Source organism: Thunnus maccoyii, chromosome 19 (assembly GCF_910596095.1).
Source record: "Thunnus maccoyii chromosome 19, fThuMac1.1, whole genome shotgun sequence".
Lineage (NCBI taxonomy): Eukaryota > Metazoa > Chordata > Actinopteri > Scombriformes > Scombridae > Thunnus > Thunnus maccoyii.
In genome coordinates this window covers 27,857,815-27,870,305 of record NC_056551.1, presented here as the reverse complement: position 1 = coordinate 27,870,305, position 12,491 = coordinate 27,857,815, and the positions used below count along the sequence as shown (strand labels likewise).

Sequence of the window (12,491 nt, the reverse complement as noted above, 5' to 3'; positions counted from 1 at the left end):
ACCAAAAAAAATCAATATGATACAAGTCTTGTTTTGGGGGAAGATATTTAAATAAGTGTAAAACATAAAGGTAAAGTGTCCAGGTATCATTGGATAATTCATTTGTAATTCAAAACCCAAAAACGTTAAATCTGTTATTTGTTTTAAAACAAATAAGTTTTGAGGTGTCAGAATCAAATAACGAAAAACCAGTCAAAACCGGCCCGTTTTTGGTTTTTGCTGATTCGTTTTATCGTTATTCCTTTTTGGATTGAATATCGAGCAGGTCTGCAGACATCAAGCCTGGTTTTTCGTTATTTGATTCTGACACCAAAAACGGTTTTCCGTTTTTTGTTTTGAAACAAATAACCATAGACTGTGTAAAAATATGGATGTAGTTACCGTGACGTCACTCGTTGGTTTCTGAAGAGCAGGTTTGAAGCTCAAAGCGAGCCGCTGCGGCCGTCGCCATCTTGGCAGTGCGTGACTCTGCCTAACTCCCAGCCAATCAAAAATGGGCAAAGAGGCGGGCCGAATGGCTGAAACAAGCCACCTAGCGGCTGGCGGACCTGTCACTCAAAGCAGCCATGTCCCTCATTATGCAGGACTTTACGGCTTAATAAAATTTAAACGGATGAGTTATAAAAAAATTCACCCCCCGTACAGTTGTCATGAAAGAGGAAATTAGCTACAGAGACCAAAACCGTTGTTTGTACCAGGCTGTAAACATGTTTATTTCTGCTGTAAAGTTGGACATTTTAACATGGAGGTCTATGGGGATTGACTCGCTGTTGGAGCCTCAAGTGGTCATTCAAGGAACTGCAGTTTTTGGCTTCGTTTTACAGCCCCGGAGGTTGCCGCTTGCAAATAACAGATTTACCATTTTTTGGTTTTTGAATTACAAATGAATTACGAATTATCCAATGATACCTGGACCGTAAAGGTCTATTTGTGTATTAATGTGTGTAAACAGAAACTGTTCATACTGATATAAACACTCACTGAACACTTTATTAGAAACACTTGTGCAATCTAATGTAATCCATTACAACAGCTCTGCCATAAATTCTGTTTTTATGAAGCTTCTACATCATTAGAAAGGTGATAATTCTACTTTATGTTTATTATTGAGGTGCTGGTGTTAAAATGAAACGTTTTCATAATATTTTGTCCACCAAAGGCGGCAAAACCCAATAAAACAGAGCTAATAAAGCTCACAGAGTGTGTATAATTATATACAAATATACTGTATGTATTTGTGTGTGGAAGCATCTTTAGTTTCCTTTATTCATACCTGATATTTTGTTGATAATATTTGTATATTTACTACAAAGAACGATTAGAATCGATTAGTCATTTCTGTCATTTTTCAAGCAAGATTCTGAATTATGAGGATTTGCTGCTTGTTTTCATCACATATAATAGTAAATGAAATATTTTGGGGTTTTTGGACTGTTGGTCCAACAAAAACAATAATTTAAGGACATCACTTTGAGAAGTTGTGAAGTTTTGAGGATAATGGAAATAATTGCTAGCTGCAGCTCTGCAGAGAGTCTTTTGACGTGTGAGTGTTCAGCTAGAGAGAATAAAATAGAAAGAATATTAACTGCAATTAAAAATATTACCAGAAAAACAAAGTATTATCTGTAAAAACCTGAGTCGTGTCTGCAGGTATTCTTTTCATGCTGCACACAAACAATCCCACAAACCTTCACCATAAAAGACGAGGCGGCCCGTATGTCACCTGAGAGGCGAAACCGAGGGCACAAAAACACGACTCGAGTAAGAAAATCAACCTGAAACTATAAAAGTGAAGGAGACAGAAATAGTATTCCCCCCCCCCCCCCCCCGGCGGAGACGACGTCCTTCTATTGGTCGTCTGTGATGATCCTGATGTTGTTGAAACTGAACCGACACATTTGTGAAACTATTTGTCATTCAGCCTCGAAACTTTAAACCCTTTTTGTTTCTCCGTCGTCGCTCTTCACTCCTTGTTCTCTGCGTCTGAAGGGCAACAACAGTCGATAAAATGCAACAGTTTTATCTCGTATCCGTCAGAAACCGAGGAGGAATGTGTGCGACGCGGCTACAGAAAAGAGAAAATGTATGTAAGCGGTCTAACAGGCAGACACACGTGGAGGTCTGAGCACAATAGATTCATGTACTTTGCTCTTTGTCACCTTCACACACATTATCGTCATCCTGGGAAAGTGAGAAACCATCCATTATGTACAAGGGAAGAGGTGTAAGGCTGCAGGTTAAAGGCCAGTATGAATTGCTTTCCATTATGTAAAAGATTTAAAGCATGAATTATAGAATAGCTGCACGTTATGCAACTGGATGTAGAGATATTTAACTCGTATATAGATGTAAAATATTAAGCGGTCAGTAGGAAAATGAATAATAGAGCTCAGCTCGTCTGCTGATGATGAAAGACAAGAAACTAACTGGAAGACGACCAGTTCAACCCCTGGTACATGTCTGGTCATCGGTCTGTAATGTGAATTACTGGATATTAATAATATTTGCTGGTAAATTGTACTGAAGTAGCATCACATGACATAAAAAAGGTTATAAATGCAGCTATAAGAACAAAACTTTCCACTCATATCTTGGGAACTTATTTTAATTCTAATTATCAGTTACCTCCTCCTGCTCTTCATCTGTTTCACTCTGTATTCAGTGTTTTATCAGACTGAAGGTTATTTGGCTGCTTTAACTCTTCTTCAGGCCTTTTTTCTGTCTCTTTCCTTGTCAATGATCATGGAGGCTGCCATTGAAACTGTAAATGAAAGTTTTAACAGCATTGTGGTTGCAGGAGGTTTACCTGCAGAGCAGCAGTCCCGCATTAACCTGATATAACAGCTACATGAGTCGCATGTTTTACCTGCAGGACTCCTGTTTTAATGCTGTTGTTCATCGTCTGTGATGTGAAAACGTCACAGAAATAAAAAGTTTGCATCCTGGTATTAGTGCACTATGCGCACTGCAGAGTGTCTCTCCTGCCGGCTGCTGACGGCGCTGTCAGCTGGAGAGTTGATCACTAACTGGCCGTTAGAGGAGGAGACGCTGATACGTCCGTTTAAACAGGAGTTTAACCGACTTCACTGCATTTAACATCAGAGCTGAGATTCAGAAACACAGTTGCCATCCTCCACTTCCATCATCTCACACTGGTTCATTCTGAAAGAGCAACAACCAATGAGGAAACTCCAACACTCGGCTGACCGACCGATGGTGTAACTTCATCACTCAGTCAGTCACTCAGTAGTTATAGAGCCAAAAAAACAACAGTTCAACATTTTAAAAAAATACACTTTTCTTCTCTGATTTTTCTCTGTGAGGTTTTTGTTCAACAAACTCTCTTAATGTCACAAACTTGTAGTAAATCTCTGCATTTGAGTCACCGTGTTGTTACCATAGTTACCATGACCCATAAACACAAATAATGTCCATTTGAACTGAAAGTATTGTTGCAGACTGCATGTTTTCACACTGTTGTTTATTCATGGATGAAAACTGTTTTACATTTAGACACAGGTTTCATTTTCTGAGGTTGATTTTTTTATCTCATTTTGGTGTAAAAAACCCAACAAATATTGTTCATCATAGTCGTTGACATCATCATCATTGACACAGTGTGGAGATACGTTTGTTGCTCCTCTCTTCACCCCCCCCGCTGCTCATATCTCCTGTTTGTCACGCCTATTTAGCCATCTAGCCATCCACCCAACCCGCCTCCTCCTAAGAAGGAAAATGTCACCTTTTTATATAGACGTGATCGGCCTCATGGCGTCTAATAACGAGGCGGATGGTTTACACGGGAGTCTGTAGAAAGCCTGGTTGGTCTCATACAGACACTAAAAGGCGCCTTGTTGTAGTTATCAGGTATCAGAAGCTGGGGAGCGTGACACGGTGTCGGTATCTGACACCCTGGGAACGAGGACGGGCTGGTGCCTCGGGGTCGATGATGGTGCTTCCCTCTCAGCGGAGCCTGCAGAGCTGGTGTCTGGTGTCGGAGGTTCGCTGGATGTACAGTACAGCAGCTGACAGGACTGAGCGTGTGCAGATGTTTCTGTGACAGGAGTGTAAGAAAACATCTGTGTGCTTTCATTTGATTCTCCTGAGACAGTAAAGATAGAAGTTAACATAAAGACCCTTCGTTAAACTCACTTACTGCTACGAGCCCAGTACTTCAAGGACCCCTCAGATAAAAGGTGTCCAAAAATGAAAGTATGTCCACATTTTTTGGTTTCCAATGACAACTTCTCCAGAGGAAGAAAATAACATATTTGATCAAGAAATAAATGAAAGCTTGGAGCACAAAAACACAACAAAATATATATAATTTTTGCAAAATAAATAATGCTGATAAGCAGTCAGGAGCCTAAAAGAACATTAAACATGTTTTTCTTGCTGTAATCGTTCCTCCTGTTCATTCTGAGCATTAGAAGATCCTTCATAATGACCTTACAATGGAAGTGATGTGCAAAAAATGTATTTAAAAGTTTATCTGAAGCTAATATGAAGTTAAATCAAGTAGATATCTTTCAACGTTTCAGTCTTTTTAGTGCCTCTTTTTGTTACTATACTTCCACCTGCAGCTCCGATACACCGTATCTGAATCTGTCAGCACTTTTAAAAAGCATTTCTTGAATATCAGAGTGTATTAAATATGAAATATAAAGCAGCAGAGACGAAGGTACATTTGAAAAGAGGCGGACAGTAAATATACGGACAGATATGATATATAAAGAGGAGAGAGATGCATGTTAACGTCTCTCTCTGGATGCTGTATATCGGCTCATGCGTGCTGCTGTCAATATGTTTTTTCTGAATTGTATTATTTTTCCCCCAGAGTCTATGAATATAGCTATATCAGTTTTTTGTGTGAGCGATGCTGAGCAAGTCGGTTTACAGGAAACAGACCTGCAGAGGCGTAGAGAGTCAGCGGAGGTCACTGCAGCGAGAGTCGGTATGGTAATGATTCCTCCACATGCTTTAATGATCACCGGGAGCACACACACACACACACACACGGATGCAGATTTGTGTATTTGCAGACATGTGTGTATTCAGAGGAAAATGATAATGATCCAGCAGGCTTCTCCTTTTTTTTACTGCTTTCGATGATTTCCCGTCGCTGAAAAAGAGTTTTCTTCCTTCTCGGTGGGGCGATAAGATCTGATTGGCTCTCCCACCCAGGCAACAGGAGGAGATATGCTAATGAAGCGCCGACAAAGAGGCTGATGGAAGACGGAGATAAATGATGCTGTGTGTGTGTGTGTGTGTGTGTGTGTGCTGACTTTACTGCTCTGCATTTCAATGATATAGTGAGATCTACTGTTTCTCGTCCTTCTTTTAAACAATCAAAGGAGCTTCAGGTTCTCTGAAGTGTGACGAGCTGCTGGTTTTTTCTTTCAATGTTCCTCAACATACAAACTCAGGACTCTGGATGATGTAACGATCAAAAAGACAATTACAGTTTCATCAGTGGTGGAAAGTAACTAAGTACATTTACACAAGTATTGTACTTAAGTACAGTTTTGAGGTACTTGTACTTTACTTGAGTATTTCCATGTGATGCTACTTTCTACATTTCAGAGGGAAATATTGTACTTTCTACTCCACTACATTTATTTGACAGCTTTAGTTACTTTTCAGATGAAGATTTGACACAATGGATAATATAACAAGCTTTTAAAATACAACACATTGTTAAAGATGAAACCAGTGGTTTCCAACCTTTTTGTCTTTTGACGTCTTACAAAAAGCAGTGTGTAGTCGGGGTCACATTTCACATGTCTATGAGTTGTTAACAGCTCCACCAAATAGTGATTTTTCCCTCTAAACTTCTCACATGCTTTCATTTCAATAAATGTTCAAATGATCCAATATTTCAGCAAAAATCAAAGATTAGAGAAAAAGTCCAAACACTGAAAACAGATTTGTGTATCAGAACTTTGTTTTTTCTTCTTTCCTCTCCCATTAATCATCTCACCACCCCTCAGATTTATCTGCTGACCCTTTGGAGGGGCCCGACCCCTAGGTTGGGAACCACTGGACTAAACTAGCTAACTGTATATAAAGTAGTGTAAACTAGCTCCACCTCCAGCAGCTACAACAGTAACATGCTGCTCTAACACTGATGCTTCACTATTAATAATCTAATGATGTCATATATAATAATATATCAGTCAGAGGGACCAAACCACTACTTTTACTGCAATACTTTAACTACATCAAGCTCATAATACTTATGTACTTTTACTGCAATACTTTAACTACATCAAGCTCATAATACTTATGTACTTTTACTGCAATACTTTAACTACATCAAGCTCATAATACTTATGTACTTTTACTGCAATACTTTAACTACATCAAGATCATAATACTTATGTACTTTTACTGCAATACTTTAACTACATCAAGCTCATAATACTTATGTACTTTTACTGCAATACTTTAACTACATCAAGCTCATAATACTTATGTACTTTTACTGCAATACTTTAACTACATCAAGCTCATAATACTTATGTACTTTTACTGCAATACTTTAACTACATCAAGCTCATAATACTTATGTACTTTTACTGCAATACTTTAACTACATCAAGCTCATAATACTTATGTACTTTTACTGCAATACTTTAACTACATCGATCAAAAGCAAATTCAAAATGTTTTGTTGTTGGGAACAAAACATGTTGCCACGGTTACCAATCCATTTTTTCAACAGCGTGATCTTTAGAGCTGAAACGATCAATCGATCGTCACAAAATTAATCAGTCAGTATTTTGATGATTGAATAATAGTTTTAGTCATTTTCCAGCAAAAACAAAATGTCAAAATTTCACTGTCAAATGTGACTATTTGATGCTTTTGTTTGTCATATATGAAAATAAACTGAATATTTTGGACTTAATAACAACAAGTTTGTTAATTTAAGTTTTAGGAAATTTTGATGTTATTTTATAGATGTAAAAATAAATCAAGAAAATAACTGTCGGATTAAATGATAATGAAAATAATCTGCAGCGGCTCATCTAACAGAATTTGAAGCTTTAGGTGTTTGTCACAGAAATGCACTCTGGGAGTCGTAGTGTCGTTGACTTCTCTCCTTCAGTTTTTATGATATAACGTCTCCTCATCGTCTTTCCTTCTGATGATTCAAGCAGCAGAGTTTCATGTCGATCAATGTCTCTGAATGGACGGTTGGTTCAAGAACAACATCCTGTAATTATAAACACCAAAGTCACCAAAACATCCTTTTAATGAATCCGAGTTAATTATCTGCGTGTGAGCAGGCGGACGATGAGGAGCAGAAAGCTGCAGATCAGTGACTGTGTGTTGTTCTTGTTTTACAGGATGGAGGTCAGAAGTGCATCCCGTCCGATGAGTTTGAGTGTGAGGAGGTGAGCAGCTCTGAAACATGTACTGTGTCTCCTGTGTGTATCCTCTCATTTCTTACACATTTACTTTTCTCTGGTAAACATCTTTTTATTTTATTATTTTGTTTTCCCAGCAGTCATTGGGTGGATGATGATGTGTAGACGATGATCAGGTTCATTACTTTTATATGAGGTTCAACTCAAACGAGCAAAAAATCTGAATAATAGATGATTATCTGTTATAAAAACAGCAAGGTTTGACATGAAATACTGTACTGAGATATAAATCACTCCATTATCTAATACATTTATTGAGTATATAGAGAAAGTTTAAAGATCCCCTGCAGATACTTTCTAATATATATAAAAATTATCTGCTTGGAATAATAATTTCTGTCATTTTTTCCAACAAAAACATCCAATTCAACCATTGAAGTATTGATCATGATTGTGTTTCTTTACTTTTCCACATTGTTAACTACTGTTATGCTCCTCATAACAGCAGAACCTGACTGAGAATCTTCACGTTTTGAAGTTTTCTTCACTGGTTCTACTGTTAATGGAGACTGTCTGTCAGAATGTAAACAAATACAGGCTAAAGAAACGATAAAAGACAAAAAAAATAATAAAAGTGACAGAATCTGTCAATTTCATCTTTCTTTTTTGACATTTTTGACATTACTAAGGCTCTTAATGTCCCATCAGTATAAAACTAGACTTACAGCTACTGATTGTTTTCATTATGTAGGAACGGGGTTTGCTGACTAGCTTAGACTATAAATGCTGTGGTACATATATACGTTCATACTTGTCCCTATACAAACAAACATTAAATGAATGATCATTAGTTTTGTTTGTTTATCTTATTCCCAGAGTTACGTCATTGAAATGCGTCATATTTTATCTTAACAACAGTCAAAAACCCAAAGATATTCAGTTTAATGTCATGTACAAAAAAGAGAATTACATTTATGAAGCTAAAACCAGCACAGTTTTGACATATTTGCTTAAAAAAATTATTAAAACAATTGTTTATCAAAACAGTTGCAGATTAATTTCCTGTCAGTTGATTAAAGCTGCGAGTTCTAGAAATCAAGCTAGCGCTAGCATGACACAGGAAACCGCTCCGCTCCTCCTTTCCCTCCCTCTCCCTGCTCCGTTGTGCTCCAACAGCCCTTCACCTGCATCCTTGCGATCGCGCTCACCAGATGTATTGATTGATGTATTGATTTCTCCTCATGAACTGGAAGTAACGGAGCTCTTAGATTCAGCTATATGGGAGCTTGCTAGCCTGTGAGTAAGATATAGCGATGTTTTCCAGCAGCTAACGCTAGCTCAGAGCCTCGGTGCGAGAGGAGCCGTAGACCAGAAGTGTGTTCATGTATTGATTGACAGCTGTGAGATCCCACAACTGACTTTGGCCTCACATAAAATATGCTTCAGAGAATATTTCAATTAAAAAAATAGAAGAAAAAACTTACATACTGTAGCTTTAATCAACTGATTGTTTTTTTGTTGTTTTTTTTCATAACAGTTGCTCTAAAACAGCTTTAATAACTCACATGTGAACTGAATGCATTTTTTGAGTAATCCAACTTATTCTGAAAATAACAACATATGACAAACCTGCTAAAAGCCTGTAAATAAAAGGTTTTTAAATGAGCAAAAACAGATGGTCAGAGTTAATTACAACATTTACAGAGTGAAACCAGAAAAAAATACCAAGAAGAAGATGTAGTTTACAGGTTATTGGAGTTTCTGTGTTATAAAAAGTTTATTTTAGGCTATTAAAGGTTAGCTGTAACTAAAATATATTACAATCCATCCTCCTCCCAGCAGCCACCTCTGCAGCCCGCCGTACGTGTCTTCTCTGTGCCATATGTGCTGGGGGTGGACGGGTAGGAAGGCAAATGTTTTTGCGATGCTGTTGTGAAATATTTGTGCTCAAAGGGGGTCACTGATATCATCAAACTTCTTATTGCACACATAAGGACTTTAAAATAACTGAAATAGTAAACAAACTGGTGCTGGAGATATTCAGGACGCACAAAAACTGTGACATCATAACTTCAGTCACACATGATGTCACGTGATCGTTTTATCATCTTTATTTCCTGCGTTTCAGTCTCTCTGTTTACATTTTGTTCTGTCTTATTATGAGCTTGTCAATCATCTGTAACAACAGTTTGAACTGAACAAACCTGAACCTGGCTGATACAGAATAAATACAATCAGAGCAGATCAATCAGAGTGATCAAATCAGTGAGAACACGTACATGTTTCCACATCATGAAGACTCAGAATGTCCCGTCAACACGGTTTTTATATCCCTGGAAATCTGACAGTCTCCTCTATCCATTCAGATATGGAGATTCGTGATGGATTCAAAACTTTGTCATGTAATGGAGTATTTTTACACTGCTGTATTGATACTATGGCTGGATATGGATGAATACACTATATATCACGATATTTTTGAAGAAATACCTCTATCATTATTGCGACAATATTGTAGGGATGACTATTGGTGCTTTCACAAAATATTTACACAATGATGAATTTTTGATAAATAATCATCAGTAATGTGGATATAATGACAGCTGTAACAGTCTGGTAAGTTCAGAAAATTACATCACTTTCCTGTAATAATTAAAACCAGGAAGAGACAACACTTATGCTATATCACAATATAACGATATCTGATATAATATCGATATATCGCCCAGCCCTGATTGGTACTTTTACTAAAGTAGAAGATCTGAAACTTCTTCCAACACTGATGTTTGCATGAAGAATCTATTCGATATGAATTATTCTCCACCAAAGCTTTTACTTTTTTCTGTCCCTCTCCTCCCATCTTTCTTCACCTCTTTGTCCTTCTCCCTTCCTCCTCCTCCTCCTCCTCCTCCTCCTCCTCCTCCTCTCTGTCTCTCTGTGTTCAGGCTCTGTTGGCTCAGGGGTCAATAGACTCTCAGGACTCTGCAGGACCCAAGAGCAGCAGCCGGCAATCAGCTCCGCTCCTCCTCCTCGACATCTCTGTGACTGTGTGTGTGTCCGCTCTGGCAGCGTTTCTACTCTACGTCTCATAAATGTGAACACATATACATACATATACACACCCACACACACACACACACACACACACACATTCACACCCACACACACCCACACACATACAGACACACACTCGTAAATGGCAAGACCCAGACGAAGTCATGTGACACGGGGAAAATGTCAACCGACAGACATCCACCAAACAACCAACAACAACAACAACAACAACGGCCTTGTGAGGAGGGAAAAGTCTTCTGGAGGACGTTCAGATTAGCCATCTCTCTCCACCGTCCACACTCAGACAGCGAAGGAGGATGAACGGAAGAAGAAAATGTGTATTTAGTGAGAGCGAGAGATAAGAAACACAGAGACGCTCCGTGTCTGCAGGGTTTGTGTGCTTTATTGTGTGTGCAGCTCAGCTCGGACTCACCCCCTCCAGCTTTTTTTTCTTTTGGATCTGAGACAGCTGGGCTGAAAACCACACGGACTTTGGCTCGAGCACAAAACCACACACACACACACACACACACATATACACACACATCAAAAAAACACACACTCAGACAACAAGTCTTAAAATCGTGAGAGAGAGACGACGACAGATGGGACAGATCCTTCCACGGTGTTTGTCAGCTCAATTTATCACTCCCCTGGACCTCTCTCATGGCAAGAAATCTATACGACATACATACAAACACAGATATACACATATAAACACCCACTGTCGCCCTCCCCCTAGACCTCGTTAGCGGGCAAGCAGGGTCCCCACACGGACACTAACACTCATGCTGTACACCAGTGTGCTTTTTTGCGGGTCTTTATCTTAATTTCCTTGTCGACATTCTGTAAAAACTTCATTTAATGTGGAATAATGAAAAAAAAGTCCATCCGATGGAGTCTCAGTGGAAGAGTGTATATTTCACATACTTTAAGTGTATAGTTGTGTGGACGCAAGTGTGTGTGTGTGTCTTTCTTTGTGTGAGTGTGTTTGTTGGGGAGTGTGTGTGTTTTTGCATGGGTGTCTGTGGCTGAATGTGTGTGTAAGCAAAGAAAGGCTGTAAAGTCTTACAAGCCAGTGAATATCAAAGTGTGAAATCGTATCACTGCTGAATACTTAATGTTGGAATTTAAATATATTGAACTGATAGAAATATTTTACTTTAAAAAAAACATCTAACTATATTTATGTGGTTGCTCTTCGAAAAGTCCAGTAGGTCATTTCAAATTTGAAATCTAAACTTTCATTACATTGACATATCTTCAGTTTTTAAGTTGATATGTTGAACTTGTTAGCAAACAGTTGCTTATTTCCACATCCAGCAGTTACGGAGCAACATTATCATTCACTTGGAGTCATGTTTCTGGTGAATGTGAGTCCAATATTCACTCTCTTTTAGCTCTGTTTTTGGTCTCCACCAACTCCTGAGGGAAATATCAGGGTCTTTAGCTGCTAAATGCTCCACTATGTTCACCAGCTAGTCTACAGCTAACTGTGTGTGTTTGCCGTTTGGTGCTGAGCAGGTAGTGTACAGCGGCTTTTTACTGCTTTATCTCTGAAAACGACGCTATGAGACGCTGATAGTGAACCAGAACAGTAAAAGTTGCAGTCGGACAGATAAACAATGAGCTGAAACTCACTATAAAGCTCCGTAAAGCCGAGAGGAGCTGCAGAGTCACTGATAATTCTCTGTAGGTTCATCACTACGAGTCAAACACATCACACACTGACAGCTCTGATGTTATTATTATTAAAAATATTGATTATAGCCACTTTAAGACTAAAAAGGTGAAGAAGTGTCCAACATACACTAAAAACCTTATTTATAATAATTAAGTAGCTCAAATTCAGTTGATCATTCTCAGATATAAAGGATTGGATTGATAAAATTTAGACTTGACTCAAACCAGAAGATCATGTAACTGGAAACACTTGAATTTTCAATTTTTCACTTTGTGGACCAGTAAACAAAGTTTTTAAAATTCCAAAACTTGAAATGACCGTATAAATTCAGAATGAGTGAACTATTTCAGTGCTATAAATTCAATGGTATTTACATTTCT

The 12,491-nt window shown here is 38.3% G+C and overlaps 1 protein-coding gene across 1 annotated transcript in view; it reads left to right on the top strand.

Moving 5' to 3' along the window:
* gfra2b (GDNF family receptor alpha 2b) overlaps positions 1-11,752 on the top strand; it is a 123,293-nt gene extending 111,541 nt beyond the window's left edge. Inside the window, exons 9-10 of the mRNA XM_042395488.1 lie at positions 7,353-7,400; positions 10,319-11,752. Of these exons, the coding sequence (XP_042251422.1) occupies positions 7,353-7,400; positions 10,319-10,465 (195 nt within the window). The 3' untranslated portion in view covers positions 10,466-11,752. The remainder of the gene's footprint in view (positions 1-7,352; positions 7,401-10,318) is intronic.
* Positions 11,753-12,491: the final 739 nt, after the last annotated feature.